Genomic DNA, 23,382 nt, shown 5'->3' on the forward strand with positions numbered 1-23,382 from the left:
CCTTGCCATTCAAAGTGTGGTCTGTGGATACAGCGACCAACTGTCCTGGTTTCCCTGGATGCAGAACTTTCAGTGCCAAAACTGGGAAAGTCGTGGGCATACTTGGGTGGGCTGGTTATCCCAACTGCAGATTTTGCAGCATTGGCATCAACCTGGAAGGTTGCTAGAAATGCAGACCTAGACCTACTGAGTCACACTGCATTTTTCCAAGATGTGCAGCAAATTCATGTGCATATTAAAGACTGAGTTGCTGTGACTTCCCCAGGAAGAGAAGGGCCCACACTGGCCCTGAAATGTATACCTTCAAGGGGTTTGGTGGGCTGCAAAACCCCACAGAGTGATTCCAACTGGCTTTGAATTCCAACAATAAAAGGCCAGCTTCTTGCTCCAGGCCAAGCTGGCCCCTTTTCCTCTGGTCACAGTGACATAGGCCCCCCAGGGCGTAAAGTACTTATTTCTCTTCCTGAACTGGATTCTTCCTGGAGGCAAGCCCAGGTTTGGTGAAGAAAAGAGTGGGTAGCTAAATGAAAATAGTTTGTAGGCCGGGGGCACGATGGCTCACGCCTGTAAATCCTAGCACTTTGGGAGGCCGAGGTGGGTGGATCACCTGAGGTCAGGAATTCGAGACCAGCCTGGCCAACGTGGTGAAACCTGGTCTCTACTAAAAATACAAAAATTAGCTGGGCGTGGTGGCGTGCACCTGTAATCCCAGCTACTCAAGAGGTTGAGGCAGGAGAATCACTTGAACCCAGGAGGTGGAGGTTGCAGTGAGCCGAGATCGTGCCGCTGCACTCCAGCTTGGGTGACAGAGCGAGATTCCATCTGAAAAAAAAGGAAAGGAAAGAGGAAAGGAAAATAGCTTGTATGTTGTTAGGTGAGTTATTTTCGTTTTTTTTTTTTTTGTTTTTTAGAAAGTCTCAGCTCTGTCACTCAGGCTGGAGTACAGTGCCACAATCATAGCTCACTGCAGCCTCGACTTCTGGGGCTCAAGCGATCCTCCCACCTTAGCCTCCCGAGGAGCTGGAACCACAGGCTCCTACTACTACGCCTGGCTAATTTTTTGATTTTTAATAGAGACAAGGTCTCTCTGTATTGCTCAGGCTGCTCTCAAACTCCTGGGCTCAATTGATCCTCCCACCTCAGCCTCCCAAAGTGCTGGATTACAGGCATGAGTCATGGCAGCCAGTCTCAGGTGAGATTTAATTCAAGGACATTGTTGCTCTTAAGCGTAGTCAGAAATTACCATCACTCGTATTTATTGAGTAGTTACCATACACCGGGTACTGTTTTAAGCACTCAGCAGGTATGAACCCACTGGTGCCTCACTACAAACCCTCTGCTAGGTGCTATCATTATCCCCACTTTACAAATGAAGCTGAGGCCCAGGGGACTGTAAAAGAGAACTGTCAGTGAGGCACACAGGACAGTCAGACCGGAAATGCTCACGATGTGCAGTGAATGGTGAGGTAGGGGATTATTTCCGTTCATCCACAGCTCTCTCCCTATCTGTGTATCTGGGGAAGGCCTCAAAGGAAAGCTGGGCCTGGGAGGGAGGGAGGGAGGGAGGGAGGGCCGGGTGTGGACAGGCAGTGAAAGGAAGGTGGAGATGACAGCATCCTCATTTGTCCTAACTTGGCTTTATTTATCCATGCTGTTCACTAGAAAACTCTAATTAAGAGCTGTGGGCCAAGCACCAGGCCTGGTGTGGGGAGGCAGAGCTAAAAGTCCTAGTTCCTGCCCTCAAAAAGGCCCCTGTAGCCAGACTCAGACAGGTAAACAGACTTCCAACACATACAGAGCCCTGAAAGAGATAAGCATAGGGAGGGAGGGAGCAGGTCGGGGCATTCACGCGATCTTACTGAGTGTGTGCTGGGGGCCAAAAGCTTTCCCACCTGAACTTGACAGTTCCTTGAAGCCTAGGAATGGGGTCTGAAGGGGAACTCTCAGAATAGGGGCACAAGCCCCGCAGCCGGAAGGAAAGAGAAGGCACTCTGCCTCCTTTTTTTTTGAGATGGAGTCTTGCTCTGTCACCCCGATTGGAATGCAAGGGTGCGATCTCAGTTCACTGCAACCTCCACCTCCCAGGTTCAAGCAATTCTCTTGGCTCAGCCTCCCAAGTAGCTAGGATTGCAGGCGCCCACCACCATGCCTGGCTAACTTTTTGTATTTATAGTAGAGACAGGGTTTCATGATGTTGGCCAGGCTGGTCTCGAACTCCTGACCTCAAATGATCCACCCACGCCGGCCTTCCAAAGTGCTGGGATTACAGGCTTGAGCCACCGTGTCTGGCTGCCTCCTCCTTTAATAGCCCTCCCTGCCCTTCATCCTCCTGGTGCTCAGACTCATGAAGCCTATAATTATTTATTGATTTATTTATTTTTAACTGATCCTGATATAATCCTCTCTCTCTCTCTCTCTCTCTCTCTTTTAGAGAAAAGTTCTCACTTTGTCACCCGGGCTGGGGTGCAGTGGCACGATCATAGTTCACTGTAGCCTCGAACGCCCGGGCTCAAGCAATCCTCCTCTCTCAGCCTCATGAGTAGCTAGTATTACCAGCTTGTGCCACTGCACTGGCTAACTTTTTCCTTTCTTTTCTTTTCTTTTTTTTTGTAGAGACAAGGTCTCGCTATGTTGGCCAGGCTGGTCTCAAACTCCTGGCCTCAAGTGATCCTCCCACTTCGGCCTCCCAAAGTGCTGGGATTACAGACATGGTCCTCCACAGCTGGCCTGATATAATTCTTAAACTGCGTATTGAATATACTGTATTGCTTTTCTCCCTTTAAAGCTAATTGCTCCCTGATTTTAGCTGTCTGCCATAGATGAGTAGCAGCATTCATGATTTCTTCAATATGCTGGGAGTTTCACAAAGCTGTTCCACTATTGGGGATGATGCTCTTCCTCATTTTGTCTGACAAATTCCCACACACTATTTATTTATTTATTTTTCAGATGGAGTCTTGCTGTGTTACCCAGGGTGGAGTGCAGTGGTGCAATCTTAGCTCACTGCAACCTCCGCTTCCTGGGTTCAAGTGATTCTCCTGCCTCAGCCTCCCAAGTAGCTGGGATTACAGGCATGTGCCATGACACCCGCCTAATTTTATTTATTTATTTATTTATTTATTATTATTTTTTATTTTTAGTAGAGACGGGGTTTCGCCATGTTGGCCAGGCTGGTCTCAAACTCCTGACCACAGGTGATCCACCCGCCTCGGCCTCCCAAAGTACTGGGATTACAGGCATGAGCTACCACGCCTGACCTCCACGCGCTATTTAAATAAGGGCATTGTCACAAAGATGTGGGCAGAGTGATGGGAAGCCACAAGGGATGGCCTAGACCCCATGGTTAATAACAGAGGGGCACAGCTTGCCAACTATGTCTAGGCTTGAAGGGGCAGGAGAGGGACGGTGGCTGGAACCTGGTGAGAGAGCTGTGATTTTGTGTTCTAGAACTTTATGTTCCAGGAGGGAGCCAGTTGGCAGTACCAACTGGAATCCAGCCAGAAGCAGAGGGCAAGGAGCTGGTGGATGCAGGCCACAGAAGCCAGCCTCCCGAGGCACAGAGCAGGGCGAAGGACAGCAGAGAGTGGGTGTGGAACTGCTTGGGCAAATGGGAACTATTCAGCACTTACTGATCAATGTTAGGGGCTGAGTTGTGTCTCCCTGAAAATCGTATGTTGAGGTCCTAACTCTCAGTACCTCAGAATGTGACTATAATAGAAGGTAGTCTTTGAAGAGATAATTAAGTTAAAAATGAAGTCAGTAGGGTGGGCCCTAATCCAATAAGACTGGTGTCCTAATAAGAAGAGATTAGGACATAACCTTCCCACAAAGAGGAAAGACCATGTGAAGACGCGGGAGAAGAAAGCTGTCTCCAAGGCAAGGAGAAACTAGCCATGTGCACAATAAACTAAACTTGCAGACACCTTGATCTTGGACTTCTGGCCTCCAGAACAGGGAGAAAATAAATTTGTGTTTAAGCCACCCACTCTGTGTGCAAGTGGTGTTAGGGCTGGCCTAGCAAACTTCATACATAACTTTATATGTGTGTATTTGCCTCTGTCTTCCCTACTGGACAGTTGGATTCTCTAAGACTCAGAATAGTCAGGGAGGTGTTTACATGCTTCTGGAATGAATGGATCATCTAACAAGAAAGTAAAACAGTAAGGCAATCTGTGAAATATTATCAAAATGCTGCAGTCCAGGTGGCAATGGGTGGATGACACAGCACAACAGCAATAGCGATGCCGTTACAGTCACCAGGCGTGTCGCTGCTCACAGGCACTCACTATGTCCCAGGTGCTGTGAATAGTGCTTTACATGAATGATCTCTTTTACTTTTGCCACAAGCCACAAAGATAGTTGACACTGCCATCCATATTATTGTTATTATTATTTTTGAGACAGGGTCTCAGCTCTGTTGATCAGGCTGGAGTGCAGTGGTGTGATCATGGCTCACTGCAACCTTGAACTCCTGGGCTCAAGCCATCCTCCCACCTCAGTCCCCTGAGTAGCTGGGACTACAGGCATGCACCACCACACCTGGCTAATTTTGCCCAGGCTGGTTTGGAACTCCTGGCTTAAGCAATCCTCCCACATTGGCCTCCCAAAATGTTGGGATTACAAGCATGAGCCACTGAACCCAGCTCCACATTTTAACTGTTGGAGAAACAGAGGCTTGAAAAGTTACATAACTTGCCCAGAGTGATGCAATTAGTAGGCACATCTACAGTGAGACAGTGGGATTAATATGAGGCTGAGTGGTGTTGTAGTGGAAGGAACATGGCCTTTGTGAGAGTTTACAAGCACCACTTCCTTATCTGTAAGATTATCAGGACATTACCTATGGCAGCAGGTGGTTGAACAACTGAACGAGACACTTGAGGTTCCTTGGTACCTCCTGCGGCACGGTAGTGCCCCAGCCCCTCACAGCCTTGGGCGGCTGTGGTCCCTACTCAAGAAGACAGTCTCAGATGTCCATCCTGCCTGCCCCCTGATGCCCAACAACTCCCTCCTGTATTATGAATGAATGCTTCTTGGGTGTGTACTTCTTGTGCAGCCTTGGAAGGCTGTTATCCCTAAAGTACCCACAGTCTGCCCACCAATATTCTGCTCTCAGTCACAGAATCAGGGTGGAAAGGCAAACTTCAAAGGCTTGGAAGAGGAAGGGACCACCCCAAGATTAGAGAGAACATTTCTACCTTGCAGTTCTTCCCCTGTTGAGGGTTTGGGTCTTTGTTCCCCCTCCTTGTTCTTAAGAATAAACCCTTTAACTCTTTAGCTGCAGTAACTGCACTAACCTACAGTAGCAGTTCCTGGTGGGAGAAGACAAGCGTGCCTGTAATCTGGGCTGGCAGATAGTGCTGGCTGGGACAGAATTAGAAAGTTGTTAGGAGGCCTGGGAAGACTATATTTAGCTGGGAGCATGGCCTTTTAGACCTCCTGAGGGCTGGGAGACTACAGCCTTTACACTTGGCCTGAGGCCAGAGCTGTGCTCTCTTCTCTTTCAGAGGATCTGGAGGCAGCAGCGAAATCCACCGCAGGTTAGCCCTGGACCTCAAATCATTGGATTCCTGCTGTGTGTGTGTGTGTGTGTGTGTGTGTGTGCGCGCGCGCGCGCGTTGTGGAGAGGGGGGCGGGGGATGCGGGGGAGCAGCCTTCTGCTGGACTCTTGACCCTACCAGCCTCCAGCTTTAGGCATAGCTTAGGCAGCATTGTGAGGTCCTGGAAAGGGCCCTGTCTGCCCCGCCCCCCCAGGCTGGCTGTATCAGTTGCTTATCAGACAAGTTTAACTTCCTGAGGCCTTGCTTTCTCATCTATAATGAGGATGTTAATAGCTACCTTATGGGAAGGTATGTGGATTCAGTAAGATAACACACACAAGTAGTAAGTACTCATCAAACAGTCCCTTCCTCCCCCTCACCAGCCTCTGAGTGGGAGGACTCTAGCATGACTTGACTAGGCTCCCAGGAGACATTGTGTGTGATTCAAAACATTCATTGGATTAAAAGTTCAAATATGAATACCATCTCTTTACAAGTCAAACTCTGAAGCACGTATAAAGAAAAAATTCTCCCTTCCCTGCCTGCAGTTACACTCCGAGATACCCAATGTTCACAGCCTTGGGTGTCCTTCTGCAGAATTTCTATCCTCAAACACAAACATATATAGAGGTGTTTCTTTTTTTTTTTTCCTAACAAGTTGAGATTCCATTAAACATGTTTCTTTGCCACTTCGTCTTTCATTTAAACATAAGTCGTGTACGTTAACCTAGGTAAATACATACGGATCTAGCTCATTCATTTTAATAGCTGCATAGGGTTTCAAAGAAAGTATGAACAATAATTTTCCAGCCATTTCTCATCTGATAGATTTTTTTCCCACTACAAACAATGCTGCAATGATGATCCTTGAGCAAACATCCTCATGAATTGATGTTTTAATTTCCACGGGATTCTTTCCCCGAAATACGATTACTGGGTCAAAGGGTATACGCTACACACAGTTTATATTTTTTTACAGTTTAACACTGAGAGATGACTTTCTGCAGATTTTTTCGTTTCCTTCTCGGCGTTTGTTCCGGACACTTTCACTTTTCGAGTTCCAAGGAGGAGGTAGCCCGCGACGCCGGCCGCGGGAAACACGAGTTGCAGCCAGCATCCCAGTTAGCGTGGATGCAGGTGGCACTCCGGAGACGAGGTGCTTAGGGGGAGCACTACACAGCCAGAGGCGGAGGCCCGAAATCTAGCACGACGCTGGGCAAGTGACGGCCCCTCTCCGGCCTTCGTTTTCTTCTGCGTAGTCTGTGACTCTGAACAACATTAGGCTCAGCCTGGGCCTAGAGCTGGTGACCTCAAATCTCGGCCTTTGTTGGCTTCCCCAGGACCGTAGGCTGCGCCTCACCCCCGCTCTGCCCCACTACTTCTCCTCCGCATGGCTCCACCTTTTCAGAGGAGTTGGCTCAACAAGGCGACAGAGAGTAAAGCAACCACCATAATGAATCCCTCCCCCAGCTCGGTCATTTATTATTTCTGTCCGGCTTTGGCTCGCTCCCTCCCTTTTGGCTCTGCTATCGAGTGCTCCTGCCTGAACCTGGCAAGTAACCTCGGAGCGCTCCCGTTCGGCCTATCACTTGCTTCTGCCTGCGCCGCTCTCCCGCAGGGGCTGTGGTAAAAGCACAGTGATCCTCGACTCGGCCAGCAACTTATGCGCCCTTTACTGGAGCAGCCGCTTCCGGTTCCGGTAGCAGCTAGTCACGCTTGATCCCAGGCGCAGATCATGGCAGGTAGCCGGCTGGAAACCGTAGGGAGCGTCTTCTCTCGGTGTGTGCTCCGAGGCACGGTGGGCTAAGGGTGCTTCCCCCAGGCTGGGGTTCTCAGCTGGTCACGCTCTTCCTTGGGGCGGACCTGAGCAGGGCGAGGCGTTCTGCAGGGTGCGGGGGCTGAGCTGGGTGAGACTCTCATGTTTTCTTCTGGCTCGGAATAGTTGTGCCTGAGGATGCCTCTCCTTGAGTTTATGTGTCATGTTAAAGATTATTGCAGCCGCCTCTCCCCGAGTGGAGGTCTCTGGGAAGAGGAAGGGAGGAAGGGCCTGACTAGACCGCTCTTGCATTTTTCCGTGACCGAACGTGGGTGGGACGCACAAAAGAAGATAGAGGGATTTAACCCCTGAGCGTTGTTAGTTTGATTTGGGATGTGGACAGACCTTCCCTGTAGGTGGGGAGCAGTCCTCCCCCGATCTGTGTTGCAGACCGGGTAATACCTTTAATGTCCCAAGCTGTGCTAGACTGATTCAGGGGCTTTGGCAGGCTACTGCAAGTGACCCAGTTTCGTTCTGTTCCCTCTCTAAGGACTCGGAACCTGATTCGGGCCGGGGTGCTGAAGGAGAAACCCCTGTGGTTGGACGTATATGACGCCTTTCCCCCGCTGAGGGAGCCCGTTTTCCAAAGACCCCGATTGCGATATGGCAAAGCCAAAGCTTCCATCCAGGACATCTGGTACCACGAGGATCAGATTAGAGCGTGAGTGCTCAGCCCTGTAGTGGACAGGAGGCAACAGAACTGAAGAAGGGGAGGTTTCGGTAGCAGTCTGGGAATTCACATATGAAATTGAGTCAGGGGCTTGCCCGGTGGAGAAGGCTTATCTAGCCAAATTAGGGAGTCAGCACCCCTTCCCCATAGTGAAACTGAAGTTCTGAAAAGTAGAATCTGGAGCCCAGCAACTGAAAGATCATTGCAATTACAGCTGCCTGTTTCTGGGCATCTGCTTTGGGCCAGGCACTGTACTAAGCTCTTTGCAAGCATTATCATTCTCTAAAGGCCTTACTCTAACTTACAAGGAAGGTATTGTTGTTTCCATTTTATTCAAGGAGACTACGAAGCTCCAGGAAATTAGCTAACTTCTTGTAATTACTAAATACATAGGAGGGTGGCAGATCTGAGAATCACATCTCTGACTCCAAGCTTATGGTGATCATTATGCCTGCCTTCTCCAGGAGTGGAGATAGGAGGAACGTGGTCTATGGATCTAGTAGTCCGGATCTTTGAAGCCACTCAGATGAAAGGATGCTTAAAAGTCTAAGAGAGGCCGGGCGCGGTGGCTCACGCCTGTAATCCCAACACTTTGGGAGGCCAAGGCGGGCGGATCACCTGAGGTCAGGAGTTCGAGATGAATCAGACCAATATGGTGAAACCCCGTCTCTACTAAAAATACAAAAATTAGCCAGGCATGGTGGTGGGTGCCTATAGTCCCAGCTACTCGGGAGGCTGAGACAGGAGAATTGCTTGAACCTGGGAGGTGGAGGTTGCAGTGAACCAAGATTGCACCACTGCACTCCAGCCTGGGCGACAGAGTGAGACAAATCACTAGGAATTTAAAGGAAAATCATGTGTTCTTTCTTTCTTTATTTTTTTAGCATCCCTTTTCTCTTTTTTTCTTAAGCTCAGTGGCAAGAGTATTTCCTCTTTTGTTCTGAAAGCAACACATGCTACTTGTAGAAAATTTAGATACACGAGGAAAGCATAAAGAAGAAATCACAGGCTGGATGTGGTGGCTTGTGCCTATAATCCCAGTGCTTTGGGAGACGTAGGTGAGGATAGCTTGTGCCCAGGAGTTTGAGACCAGCCTGGGCAACATAGCAGGACTTCTCTCTACCGAAAAAAAAAAAGGAGTTGTCTTAGTTTACACTCTGATTAGCAGTTTCTGAGAGTTCTTACTTTATCCTTGTCAGTATTGGTAATGATTATTTAAGAATTTTTTTTCTGGGCCAGGTATGGTGGCCCATGCCTGTAATCCTAGCACTTTGGGAGGCTGAGGCGGGCAGATTGCCTGAGTTCAGGAGTTCGAGACCACTTTGGGCAACATGGTGAAACCCCGTCTTGACTAAAGTACCAAAAATTAGCCGGGCATGGTGGTGGGTGCCTGTAGTCCCAGCTACTCTGGAGGCTGAGGTGGGAGAATTGCTTGAACCTAGAAAGGTGGAGGTTGCAGTGAGCTGAGATTGCACCACTGCACTCCAGCCTGGGCAACAGAGGGAGACCCTGTCTCCAAAAGACACAGGGTCCTGATCTAGGTAGTTTTTTTTTTTTTTTTTTTTTTGAGACGGAGTCTCACTCTGTCTCCCAGACTGGCATGCAGTGGCGCGATCTCGGCTCACTGTAAGCTCTGCCTTCTGGGTTCACACCATTCTCCTGCCTCAGCCTCCCGAGTAGCTGGGACTACAGGCGACCGCCACCACGCCTAGCTAATTTGTGTATTTTTAGTAGAGACGGTGTTTCACCGTGTTAGCCAGAGTGGTCTCGATCTCCTGACCTGATGATCCGCCTGCCTTGGCCTCCCAAAGTGCTGGGATTATAGGGATGAGCCACCACACCTGGCTGATCTAGGTAGTTTAAAAATAATAACCCCAGCACTTTGGGAAGCCCAGGCGGGTGGATCACGAGATCAGGAGTTCGAAACCAACCTGGCCAACATGATGAAACCCTGTCTCTACTAAAAATTAAAAAATTAGCTGGGTGTGGTGGCCCGCTCATGTAATCCCAGCTGCTCAGGAGGCTGAGGCAGGAGAATAGCTTGAAACTGGGAGGCGGAGGTTGCAGTGAGGTTGCACTCCAGCCTGGGCGACAGAGCAAGACTGTCTTGGAAAAAAAACAACCAGTAATTGTGTCTAGAGATTTTAATTTCTGTTTCTTTGACAAGTTTCTCTACTTTCACGATTATTGGCCATTTGAATTTATTTTTGAAATATCTGTCTTCTTTATCTATTTTAATAATTGTTATTATTGATCAGTAAGAATTCTTTATTGAATTGAAGATACTAAGTCTTTGACACACACTCCAGACATTTATTTTTATGTTATTTGTTGTTAATAATGCTTGTTTAATTTATAGAAGTTGGTTATTTCATTCCACTAATTTTTTTGGTGCCTTCTATATGGTAAGCATTGTGCTAAACATTGTGCTAGGCACTGAAGTATTTTATGTATTCAAATCTACCCACTTTTTCTTTTTGCTGGCTTCATTGCCTTTAGGCTTAGAGGGTTTGGGAAAGTCTTTTTTAGTAAACTCAACTCTCTTTTTCTGAGTTATCTTTCAAAGTGCAAATGAGGGGTTGAAACTAGTAGAAATATTCATTCTTTAATCTTCTTCCCTCCTTCACTCTCCTTTTCCCAAAACTTAAATAGTCACAGAAAATGTGCTTCTAATGGTTTCCTAGCAACGTTCTTTGTTGTTGTTGTTGTTGTTGTTGTTTTTGAGATGGCTTCTCACTCTGTCAACTAGGCTGGAGTGCAGTGGTGTAATTTCGGCTCGATGCAACCTCCACCTCCTGGGTTCAAGCAGTTCTCCTGCCTCAGCCTCCTGAGTAGCTGGAATTACAAGCGCACGCCACCACGCCTGGTTAATTTTTGTATTTTTAGTAGAGATGGGGTTTTACCATGTTGGTCAGGCTAGTCTCGAACTCCTGACCTTGTGATCTGCCCGCGTCGGCTTCCTAAAGTGTTGGGATTACAGGTGTGAGTCACCGTGCCCAGCCTCCTAGCAACCTTCTTAACAATATCTTTAAAGTTCTCTATTTTTTTCATACTAAAAAAAAAAAAAAATAGATGTCAGAACTCTTTTGGGACTACTTTTCTGCTGCCAGTCAGTTTTCATGTTTCCCCTTTTGTATGCCCTGAGAACTTTGTTCATACTGCCCCTGTTGTGGCCTTAGCTTGTCTTTAATAGCTCTACATTACAAATGCCCTGTTTTTATTCAATAACAAACATTCATTAAGCACTGTCATGGGCCAGGCATTGTCATATTCATTCCTGTAACTTCAGTGCCTAGCCCAATGTGTGACATATAAGTTGCTTGTTAATTGTCTCTTGACTGAAGAAGCTAATGGATTAATGAACAGATGAACTACGAGGCTGGTGGAGAAAAATGCAAGAAAATTCCTTGGAGAGGAATGGTGGAGGGCCAGAATTGGGACTGTTTGGAGAATGGCCATCAGAGTTTTATTAGTTTTCTGAAAAAATTTCAGGAACGGTAGGCTAGAAACCACTTCTATGGCCACATTTAGCATCCCTATATATTTATCTGAGATCTAAATAAGTGGTAAATCTCTCACTAGGAGTTTACTGACAAAGCCCCTCCCCTTGAATACTGATGTTAGTTAGCTTTTAGTACGTAGAATTTGTCTAGTTCCTTTTTCTCTTAAATATTTAGACCAATGAATGTGTCTAATTTACTTTGATAATACACATCCGTTATTCTTACTGTTATTTCAGGATGCTAGAAAATGGAATTTATAAGGTTATTATGTTCTGAATTGGGGCCCAGGCCAATTGGGACCCCTAACCCCAGCACTCTTTTAAGGTAGCAGGACAAGTATATTCTTGCTATACTTGGAAATTTTCGGCATAGGACATGAGATCTTTAAGGAGATTAGATGCTTTTTCAGCACCTTTCTTCTCAGACCCATTGCATGCACTTTGTGGTTCATTGATACATTAAAATCATTTGTGCTTTGCTCTCAGGTATAATCCCGGCACTTTAGGAGGCTGAGGCGGGTGGATCACTTGAGGTCAGGAGTTCGAAAGCAGCCTGGGCAACATGGTGAAACCCTATCTCTACTAAAAATGCAAAAATCAGCCAGGCGTGGTGGCGTGCATGTGTAGTCCCAGCTAATCTGGAGGCTGAAGTGGGAGGATCGCTTTAACCCAGGAAGTGGAGGTTGCAGTGAGCCGAGTTTGCACCACTGCACTCCAGCCTGGGCGACAGAGTGAGACTCCGTCTCAAAAATAAAGAAATAAAAAAAATTAAAAAAAAAAATCATTTGTGCTTCTGCTGTAGATAGCATTGGAACTGGGTGATAAATGATGGGAGAATGTGGAATAGTTTACTGGTCTCTCTTGTTAAATACTACTTTTTTTTTTTTTTTTTTTGCGATAGAGTGTTGCTCTGTCTCTCTCTCCCAGGCTGGAGTGCAGTGGCTCAATCTCAGCTCGCTGCAACCTCCGCCTCCCGGGTTCAAGCAGTTCTCCTCAGCCTCCCGAGTAGCTGGGATTACAGGCATGTGTCACCATGCCCGGCTAATTTTATTTTTTTTATTTTTTTTATTTTTAGGGAGACGGGGTTTCACCATGTTGGCCAGGCTGGTCTTGAACTCCTGACCTCTAGTGATCCACCCACCTCAGCCTCCCAAAGTGCTGGGATTACAGGCATGAGCCACCATGCCCAGCCTGTTAAATATTATTTCTTTAAATTCTTTTTTTATTTTTAAATTTTTTACTGTTGTCAGAACATATAAAAATAATTTCTATTAATGCCAAAATATCTTATATTTATATAATTTATTGAAGCTTTATCTTTGTGGCCCTCTTTTTTTTTTGGTGTTTTTGATATTTAAAAAAGCTTATAGAGTGGTTGTGCATGCCAGTAGTTCCAGCTACTTGGGAGGCTGAGGAAGGAGGATCATTGGAGTCTAGGAGTTCAAGGTTGTAGTACACTATGATTGTACCTGTGAATAGCCACTGCACTCAGAACAGCCTGGCAACATGGCAAGACCCCATCTCTTAAAAAAAAAAAACGAACTTACAACAAAATAAATGAAACAAACAAAAAGATGTATTAAAACCTAAGTGTAAAAAGTGAGATCATAACAGTACTGGAAGAAAACATGGGAGAATTAAAAAAATCATCTGAGTGATAAAGGTCTTTTTAAGCATGATGTAAAACTCCGAAGCCATAAAAGAAAATATTAAAATTTTCTGTATAAAAAAGTGCCATAAGCAAAATCAAAAGACAGCCAACAAACTGGGAAAGATCTTTGCAATGGACTTTTGCAGTATGACAAAGGACTAATTTTCTATGTATGTGGCTACAAAGTTTGCTTAGAAATCATTAAGAAAGAGACCACTGTCATAGTTTGGGCTGCTATAACAAATTACCCTAGACCAGGTGGCTTATAAACAAACGAAATGTCTTTCCATTGGAACATCTTTCCAATGTTCCAGATGCTGGGAAGTCTGAGATCAGGGTGCCAGTAGGGTCAGGTTCTGGGTAGGACTGTCTTCCTGATTCCTCACATTGAGAGGAGCAGAGAATGGAAGCAAGCTCTCCTATCTCTTATAGGGGCATTAATCGCATCATGAGGGCTGATTACCACGACCTGATTACCTTCGAAAGGCTCCCTCTCTAAATACCATCACATTGGGGATTAGGATTTCAACATACTAATTTTGGTGGGACACATTTAGTCCATAGCAGCCATCAAATTAAAAAGCGGACAAAGAACTTGGAGAGTTCACAGTAAAGGAAATTCAGTTTGCTTTTAAACTCGAAAAGATGTCCAGTCTCTTTCAAAAGAAAAGCAAATTAAAACTATAAAGAGTTCTGGTTTCTTACCTATCAGGTTGGCTAAGATCAAAAAGTTGGAGAACGTGTGTGTGTGTTTTTTTTTTTTTTGCGACAGGATCTCACCCAGGCTGGGATGTAGTGGCGCCTATCATGGCTCGCTGCAGCCTTGACCTCCTGGTCTCAAGTGATCCTCCCACCTCAGCCTCCTGAGTAGCTGGGACTGCAGGTGTATGCCACCATTCCTGGCTCATTTTTAATTTTTTTGTAGAGATGGGGTCCCACTATATTGCCCAGGCTGGTCTTGAACTCCTGGCCTCAAGTGATCCTCCTGCCTTGGCCTCCCAAAGTGCTGGAATTACAGGCATCAGCCACCACACTTGGTCTAAATATATATATATATATTTTTTTTCACTGGGATTACAGGTGTGAGCCACTGCAGCTGGCTCATGTGTATGTGTGTGTATGTGTATGTGTGTGTGTGTGTATATATATTTTTTTGGTTTCGTTTTGTTTTGTTTCTTTTTCTTTTAGAGACAGGGTCTCAGGTCTCACCATGTTGCCCAAGCTGGTGGTGAGCTTCTGGCCTCAAAAGATCCTCCTGCCTCAGCTTCCCAAGCAGGTGGGATTATATGTATGAGCCTCCCTGCTCAGCTGGAGAATGTCATTTGGTCAGGGTGTGCGGAGATAGGCACTCATATATTACCGATGTGAATGTAAATTGGTGCGGCCGCTTTGGAAAGCATTTTGGCAATTTGGAAGGCTTAATTACAAAGGCACATACCTTGATCCAGTAATACTACATTTGTGAATTTATGCCACAGACTTATTTACATGGTGCGCTAAAATTATAAAGAGATAATGATTGCAGCACGGTTTAGAGTAGCAAAGGACTGGAAACAATCTCCATGCACTGATAAGGCAAGATGTAGGGAGGAGAAATGGGGAGTGACTATTCAGATACAGTGCCTCCTTTGGGGGTGATGACAGTATTTTGGAACTAGATAGAGGTGCTAGTTGCACAGCTTTGTGAGTTTTCTACATGTCACTTAATTACACACTGAAAAATGTTAAATTTGGGCTGGGGACAGTGGCTCATACCTGTAAGCCCAGGATTTTTGGAAGCCAAGGTGGGAGGATCTCTTGAGGCTAGCAGTTCAAGACCAGCCTGGGCAACATAGTGAGACTGTATCTCTACAAAAAAATTTAAAACTTAGCCAGGCATGGTAGTGCTGCGAACCTGTAGTTCCAGCTACTCAGGAGGCTGAGGCAAGAGGATTGCTTGAGCCCAGGAGTTTGAGGCTGCAGTGAGCTATGATGACAGCACTGCTGCCTGCCTGGGTGGCACAGTGAGACCCTGTCTCTTTGGGGGGGGGAGGGGGAGTTAATTTTATGATGTGTGAATTTTATCTCAGTTTTTATTATTTATTTTTATTTTGTTATTATTTTTTGAGACAGAGTCTCGTTCTGTCGCCCAGGCTGGGGTACAGTGGTGCGATCTCCACTTACTGCAACCTCTGCCTCCTGGATTCAAGCAATTCTCCCACCTAACCCTCCCAAGTAGCTGTGACTACAGGCATATGCCACCATGCCTGCTAATTTCTTTGTGTTTTTAGTAGAGATGGGGTTTCACCATGTTGAACTCCTGGTCTCAAGTAATCTGCCTGCCTCAGCCTCCCAAAGTGCTGGGATTATAGGCATGAGCCACTGTGCATAGCCATACCTCAGTTTTTAAAAAGGCGAGATGTAGAGCAAGGTTTACTGTTCTTTGGGTTAAAAATGTGGCTGGGGACAGGGAATGATAGTGCATATATGCTAGTATATTAGTGGAATATTTCTGGATGGATATATAAGAAATTGGTTAGTGTTGCTTCCTGGGAAGGGAACTGGGGGGCTGGGGTGCAGACATGGGAGGGAGTGTTACTTTTCACTGGCCACCCTTTTGTGCTATTTGATGTATTTACCATGTGCATGTGTGCATTACTTATCTAAAAAAACAAAACTGTCCAGCTTAGGCTTTGTGGGTTGTACTGTACTTAACTCCTCAGGAACTAGCACTTATTCTTTATTTCTTTTATTCTCATTCACAGTCTATAATCCGATTTATATTACGTTGTTTGCATTTTCTAGGAAGTTTTATTCAGTGTATGGGTCTGGTCAAAGAGCTTTTGATCTGTTCAATCCAAACTTCAAGTCTACCTGTCAACGGTAAGCCATTTTATAAGTCCTAGGCTATTCATATTATTTTTTAAGGATTTCGTTATCCATTTGATACTGTGTAACAGCGTGTCTTAACAACGCTTACAAACAGACCTAAAATGTGACTGCTTGGAATTACAGGTTTGTGGAGAAGTACACCGAGCTGCAGAAACTTGGAGAAACAGATGAAGAGAAGTTATTTGTGGAAACAGGGAAGGCTTTATTGGCAGAAGGTGTCATTTTAAGACGAGTTGGCGAAGCAAGGACTGTGAGTAGTTCATTGTTAAAATTGTTACTGGGTTTATAGTTGTCCCTCAGTATGCACAGGGGATTGGTGCTAGGGCCCCTGTGGATACCAAAATTCACGGATGCTCAAATCCCTTTTATAAAGTGCTGTAGTTTTTGCATATAACCTACACATATCCTCCCATATACTTTAATCATATCTAAATCACTTACATAACACAATGTAAATGCTATGTAAGTAGTTATACTCTATTTTAAAAAATTTATATTTTTTATTGTTATTTTTTATTTTATTTATTTACTGCTAAAATATTTTTGATCTGTGGTTTGTTGAATCTGCATATGTAGAACCTGCAGATGCAGAGAGTTGACCAGAGTTGCCAATCTGATGGAAGTTAAAGAGAGACTTGGTTTTCTTTCCCTAACCTTGGCTTATGTTCTTAAACTCCAGGTCACATACTGTTACACTGAATATACTAGAATTTTGTGGTAATGAGTGCTACTTGAAACAAGTGAGTCCTCATTAGGGCTTTTGAAATTGTGGTTCTATAGACTTTTTAAAATCATGTTTACTATTTGTTATAGTAGAATTGGATCTGAGATATTAGTGCTAAATTTTTCACTCGGTGACAGAATGTGCTTAGTTATATATCTTTAGCCAATTAATTGAGTGAAAATAATAACACCAGTGTGATACTTACATCTGGTCTTTTAAGCAACATGAAGGTAGTCACGATTCCTGGAAATCCGAACAGTTGAGTGTCAGACCACAGACTGCGTTGGAAGAGAACGAGACTCAGAAAGAAGTTCCACAGGACCAGCATTTGGAGGCACCTGCAGACCAGTCGAAAGGTCTCTCGCCTCCCTGAAGGACCTGTATACTGTGTCTGCTGGCATTCACGCTACTCACTGGCTGAATGTTGAGATATTTTTAAACAGTTGAACTGTGTAAATGTTTCCTGATCTCTAAGGTATTATGTTTGCCTTCTCTTAGTTATTTCTGGGTTGTCATAAAGCTCGGTATCATGGTTTGACAGAAGCAGTTATGCGAACTTTTATGTTAGGATATTACTAAATAAAGAATTCCCTAGCTGTTTATAAAGTAAATTTACTTTGAATTGTAAATAACATGAAGAAACCTTTATAAAGATTGTTCAAATGGGACTCAATCTGACTAGGCTTGCTTTGATGTTTGTTAGTATGTGGGCTGGCTACATTTGATTCCCTGGTACATATTTCTTCTGATCCATCAAACTTTTACGTGTACGCATGGTGTGGTCCCTTGGCTAACTGGTTTTGTCTGCAGAGAATCTTTGTACTTCTTGCTATAAAACGAATGATTATCTCTCCACTTGAGAGGCCAAGCTTTGTGGTAAGAGTGAGGACCTGTCATTGCTAATGCACAAAGGCCAAAACTGTAACTTTAATGTCATGGATTGAGTGTGCTGGAGACAGTTAACATAGGTCTGCACAGACTAGGCTGTTCAGTAAATACTTGCTGAATGAATAAGTGAATGAGTGGTTATATCCAGCTAAAGACTGGATTCCTATGGTGTAGATAACAGGATTGCCAAGAAGGAGGCGGCTAATTTAAGTGATGTTCTCCACCAGCATCCACCTGCCTCTCTGGGGCCAAGGTGTACCTACAAGTCTTTATCAACTGCGCTGCCTTCCTCATTTCCCTAGGTTTTACTAAATACATGAAAGATCCCTCTGAAATTGCAGCCTTTGTGTACGTGGTCAAGCCAGTGGTTTTCAGCTGTCAGTAGTAAACTGCTTCAGAAATTCCCTATTTAAAAACTCATGTAGCTTTTCTATCCAGTGGTTCTTTGTGTATGGTCTCGTCTCTCCTGGTACACTGGGAGGCAGGTCCACATCTCACAGTCTGGACATGGTACACATCCATGCACGTGGGTGCTCAGTTATGCAGGTGAATGAATATATGAGGCAAAAGCAGCTCTCAGCCGTGCTGCCTCCCCTTCGACCTTTATCACTGTTTCACAATTGCTTGCATTTGGAGAATGCTTTACTTTTTGGTAGGGAAGTAAATTTCATCCATTCAAAGACATTACACAACCATTGAGACCAAACATCGGGCCAGACCTTGGGAAGAGGACTTAAAAAGCAGGTGAAAGACACAGTCTGTTCTCAGAGGAACAAACAATTGAGGGGTCACTCATCTCTTTAAACCTTAGGTTTCTGGGTCTTTAAGGGCAGGGTTTTTTTTGCCACAATGATGAAGACTTTAAAAAATTTTTTTCCTACATGTCTGGCTTGATGTCCCATTTTTGTTTTCCTCCTCTTGTAGATTTTTAATTTTTTTTTTTTTAGCGATGGAGTATCACCTATTTCCCAGGCTGGAGTACAGTGGAGCCATCTTGGCTCACTGCAACCTCCGCCTCCCGGGTTCGAGCAGTTCTCCTGCCTCAGCCTCCCAAGTAGCTGGGATTACAGGTATATGCCATGAAGCCCGGCTAATTTTTGTATGTTTAGTAGAGGCAGGTTTTACCATGTTGCCCAGGCTGATCTCAAACTACTGGCCTCAAGTGATCCACCCGCCTCAACCTCCCAAAATGCTGGGATTACAGGCGTGAGCCACCATGCCTGGCCTTACATTTTTTAAAAATTTTAGGAGATGGGGGTCTCACTGGGTCACCCAGGCTGGGTGCAGTGGTGCATATGCCTCTGCAGTCTTAAACTCCTGGGCTGAAGCCATCCTGGCTCACCTCCCGAATAGCTAGGACTACAGGCATGTGCCACTATGCCTGGCTCTTAAACCTTTTTTTTTTTTTTTGTAGAGATGGAGTCTTGCTGTGTTGCCCAGGCTGGCCTGGTCTCAAACTCCTGGCCTCAAGCGATCCTCCTGCCTCAGCCTCCCGAAGTGCTGGGATTACAGGCTGAGCCACCGTACTGGGGCTGAAGACTTTTAAAGAAGTTATTTGTTGCATAAGTCTTTAAAAAAATTATACATGCACATGATTCAAAACTTAACAGTAAAAAGCTAGTCTCCCACCCCTGTTCACCAGCCACCCTTTTTCCCTTCCCTGAGGCCACCACTGTCACCATTTCCTTGTGTGATCTTCCAGAAATATTTTGGGCATGGATGGGACACTATGCATACTGTTCTTTACCTTGCTTTTCTAGTTAATACGTCTCAGAGATCCGCTGTGATTTAATCAGTGCCCGCCTGAAGAAAGTGTTCTTTGTTTTACTGTGTTGCAAATGGGCTGCTAGAGTTACGGGATGCTGGATCAAGGAGTAGATCATTTTGAGTTTGCAAATCTTCGTCCATAGAAATTGTGCTTAACTATACTCTCATAGCAATGTATGAGAATGCGTTTCCCTACACATTCTGATCTTATTAAACCAGACTGGGACTCTGGACCGGAAGGGAAAGACCAGCCCTGTATAGCAAATTTCTGGATGGGGAAAAAGCAGCTGTCACGCATTGACTTCTTTAGGTTGAGTCTTAGTGATCAAAACATAGTGAAAGGTGTGAAGCTTGCTCTGGAAACTCAGAACTATTCCCACAGTTTGGGCAAAAGCCGTCATCAGATCCCCATCACGTTTTGGAGAGAATGGAAGCATGACTGCATTCTTGGCTTAAAAGAGCTTAAAATCAGGCCGGGCTCCGTGGCTCATGCCTGTAATCCCAGCACTTTGGGAGGCCAAGGTGGGCGGATCACCTGAGGTCAGGAGTTCGAGACCAGCCTGGCCAACATAGAGAAACCCCATCTTTACTAAAAATACAAAAAAATTAGCTGGGCGTGGTGGCATGTGCCTGTAATACCAGCTACCCAGGAGGCTGAGGCAGGAGAATTGCTGGAACCCAGGAGGCAGAGGCTGCAGTTGAGCTGAGATCATGCCACTGCACTCCAGCTTGGGTGACAGAGCAAGACCCGGTCTCAAAAACAACAACAACAACAACAACAACAAAAGCTTAAAATCGAGTTGGGACCACAGGAGTGACTTGTGAAACAGCAAGAGGAACAGGAATCCTTTTAAACTTTGATATAAAAGTACAGTAGAGGCTCAGGGGCAAGGAATCAGTTCTGGATTTGTCTAGGAATACTGCATGAGACCCTGGAAAGGCAGTGGGATGGACATGTACATGCAGTTTCTTTGGCCAGGAACACCGTCCCTTCCACCATGGTCTGTAGGAATTGAACCTTCCGTGCCCTTTTCTAATGGTGTCTGTGCTCAGAAACTACATAATATCAAGTCCCTTACTGAACCCCCTACAGATTGTATTTATAAGGTGCTTCACTGCTGTTGGTCTACCTGGTCTTCTGTTTGTACTCCTGCCTCATTTACTGTGGCCTTCATTCAAGTAGTAATGATTCTCTACCTATTAAGAGTATAGGGTGGGCACAGTGGCTCATGCCTGTAATCCCAGCACTTTGGGAAGCCAAAATGGGCAGATCACCTGAGGTCAGGAGTTTGAGACCAGCCTGGGCAACGTGATGAAACCCTGTCTCTACTAAAAATACAAAAATTAGCCAGGTGTGGTGGCAGGCTGAGGCAGGAGAATCGCTTGAACCCAGGAGGCGATTACAGTGAGCTGAGATCATGCTACAGCACCCCAGCCTGGGCAACAGAGGAGACGCCGTCTCGAAAAATAAAAATAAAAAAAAAGTAGTATAAAAGGGGGCAGACATTCTCTTTTTTTTTTTTTTTTTTTTGAGACGGAGTCTCGCTCTGTCACCCAGGTTGGAGGGCAGTGGCGCGATCTTGCCTCACTGCAAGCTCTGCCTCCTGGGTTCATGCCATTCTTCTGCCTCAGCCTCCTGAGTAGCTGGGACTACAGGCGCCCGCCACCACGCCTGGCCAATTTTTTGTATTTTTAGTAGAGACGGGGTTTCACAGTGTTAGCCAGACGGTCACGGTCTCGATCTCCTGACCTCGTGATCAGCTCGCCTCGGCCTCCCAAAGTGCTGGGATTACAGGTGTGAGCCAGCGCGCCCAGTCAGGAGGGCAGAAATTCTTACTCTTTTGACCTATTGAAACATTAAACAGCCTTTCAGGAGCAGACGCTCCTGCAGGTTTGCTGAATCCAAGGTGCGAGGAAGGCATATATCCAGGTTACAGCGAAGTTTGCACCAGATAAGTAAAGAAGATTTGGGTTCTAGATCTAGATACTCCAGGCAGTTTTTACTGTGTGACCCTCTGCCTGCCACAGTATTTCAGCCTGTAAAATATGGACACAGTTTGCCTTTTTGGCTTCCAGTTAGTGTTGTGAGGATTAATTGAGATACTGAGTGCAAAGCTCATTTGTAATGTGTGGCAGATGGTTTTATTACTATTTTGAGCAGTGGTGGAAAAGCCCATTTGAACAGATAGGATGAGATAAGATCACGGTGGCCTTGACAACTACCTGGAGGAGCCAGTTGGGTATGGGGAGGTTTGAGCAGGGAAAGAATGTAGTGAAAGCAGTGTCAGGTCAAAGAACGTTTTGCCTAGGAGTGATATAAAGAATGGGATGGAGGAGTGGGCAGGGAAGGAGGAAAGAGGAGACATGTCAGAGGGACCAAAAAGGAGGCAGCAAGTCCAAGGTCACAAACCTGAGTGATTAGAAAACTTAGCAGCATCACTAACACCCAGTTGGTGACGTGGAACTGGTGCTCTCCGGGGAGAGAGCTTCAATTCTCAACCAACTAAGTTGAAGGTGATGGTACTATGTAAGTGGCGGACAAAGATAAGGGATAGGTGTCTACAGGGGCAAGATTTGGAGCCAGGAGAACAAACGAGCTCTCCAAGGGTAGTGGAGAGAGACCCGGGATGTTGGGGGGCTGGCAGGTAAATGCCTTAAGTGATAGAATAGGAGGAATGAGAAAGCTAGAAAGAGAAATTCACGTCCCACATCTTCCATCACTTATATGTCCAGACTTGTTGATGTGGTCCCGGATTCACCAAATTTTATAGAGCTCTGCCTTTGCTTTTATTGGGTAGACCTGATTTTTGATGGTGTCCTTAAAAGGCTAGCCCGATTCTTCTTGTAGTTTTGTAGAACACTTTGTATCGAGAGTTCTCTGATAATGAAAGTGGTATTACAGAATAATCTGGCCCCAAAGGATTCCTGATTTTGTTAAAGTGATACCTTTCTCTGCAAATAAATGATGGTGTGCCACTTAAAAACCTTCAGCAGATTTCTTTTTTTAAGCAAAGCCACTCAAGTGGGACAGTAAGATTTTCTCTGAGGCTGGCACTGGTGCCTGCCTCTGCTCCGGGGAATCCAGACGTGGCACACCGGAGTTGAGCCTCATCCATCCTCAGTTTTCATCTGCGACCAAGCCTGACTCAGAATGGGCTGGCAGTTTTCCTGAGTACATGGGAGTTAGGGCAGAGAACACGATGTGGTGCTGATAGTCAACGCAAACTGGCACAGCCTCAGCCAGAAGACTGGAGCTAGGAGCAAGCAAAGGTGAGTGGAGGAGGGGACGGGGAAGGCCAAGGCTGTTTTCTTCCTGGTCTCTATGTTCCTGAGCTCAATTCCAGAACAGCCGAAAGGTGGGAGCCTGACTCAGGCTAAGTTAGTCATGCGTTCTGAGCCTTTGACCATGCTGGGTAAGATGAGGGATGGCTGAGCAGGTTCAGTGAGCAACTTGGTCGAGGTCACCTTGGCTGGCAGAGGAAGGGCACCTGCCCTCCTGTGGAAGACAGGAAATGGCTTTCATGTCACTCCTAGGGTAGCGCTCAATGTGGCAGGCGGGTCTCTGATTGGATGAGCCCAGCACTGAAGCAGTTTCTGTGGTGATGCTGAACCAGACAAGTGGTTATTGCTGCAGCACGAAAAAGAAAAGGTTGCTAGGGGAAGGCAGAGGAGGCAGTGTCAGGTTCTCTGCCTAGGGGAAGGCAGAGGAGGCAGTGTTAAGTGTTACGTTCCCTACAAAATGTTGCCACTGCCAGCCACCACCACCACCACCCTCCATACATGCAGATTACAGATGGGGTTTCTGGGGAATACTAGCTGACAACGAAAATACATTTCAAGTATCATTTTACCCTCAACAAATGCTTTTCCTGGACTGCAACTGAAATAAATGTCAGTCACCTGACCTTCTAGCTGCTCAGTTCTTTTAATTAAAAGATAGTTCTAAGCAAGAT

The 23,382-nt window shown here is 45.7% G+C and overlaps 1 protein-coding gene across 1 annotated transcript; it reads left to right on the top strand.

The window, feature by feature from the left end:
- The first annotated feature begins 7,210 nt into the window (after positions 1-7,210).
- Positions 7,211-17,447, top strand: MRPS23 (mitochondrial ribosomal protein S23). The gene is made up of 5 exons (XM_023204582.1): positions 7,211-7,319; positions 7,847-8,017; positions 15,964-16,041; positions 16,174-16,300; positions 16,995-17,447. Exons 1-5 carry the CDS (start codon positions 7,276-7,278, stop codon positions 17,145-17,147), a joined length of 573 nt encoding a protein of 190 aa, XP_023060350.1. The 5' UTR covers positions 7,211-7,275; the 3' UTR covers positions 17,148-17,447.
- The last annotated feature ends 5,935 nt before the right edge of the window (positions 17,448-23,382 follow it).

Source organism: Piliocolobus tephrosceles, chromosome 16 (genome assembly GCF_002776525.5).
Source record: "Piliocolobus tephrosceles isolate RC106 chromosome 16, ASM277652v3, whole genome shotgun sequence".
NCBI classification, from domain to species: domain Eukaryota; kingdom Metazoa; phylum Chordata; class Mammalia; order Primates; family Cercopithecidae; genus Piliocolobus; species Piliocolobus tephrosceles.

What these genes read in the sequence shown, in the direction of transcription:
- MRPS23 (XM_023204582.1), top strand. Translation starts at nt 7,276, where the DNA reads ATGGCAGGTAGCCGGCTGGAAACCGTAGGGAGCGTCTTCTCTCG. An exon ending in GTAGGGAGCGTCTTCTCTCG is followed by an intron (nt 7,320 to 7,846) that starts GTGTGTGCTCCG and finishes TCCCTCTCTAAG; the next exon opens with GACTCGGAACCTGATTCGGG. An exon ending in TTCAAGTCTACCTGTCAACG is followed by an intron (nt 16,042 to 16,173) that starts GTAAGCCATTTT and finishes TTGGAATTACAG; the next exon opens with GTTTGTGGAGAAGTACACCG.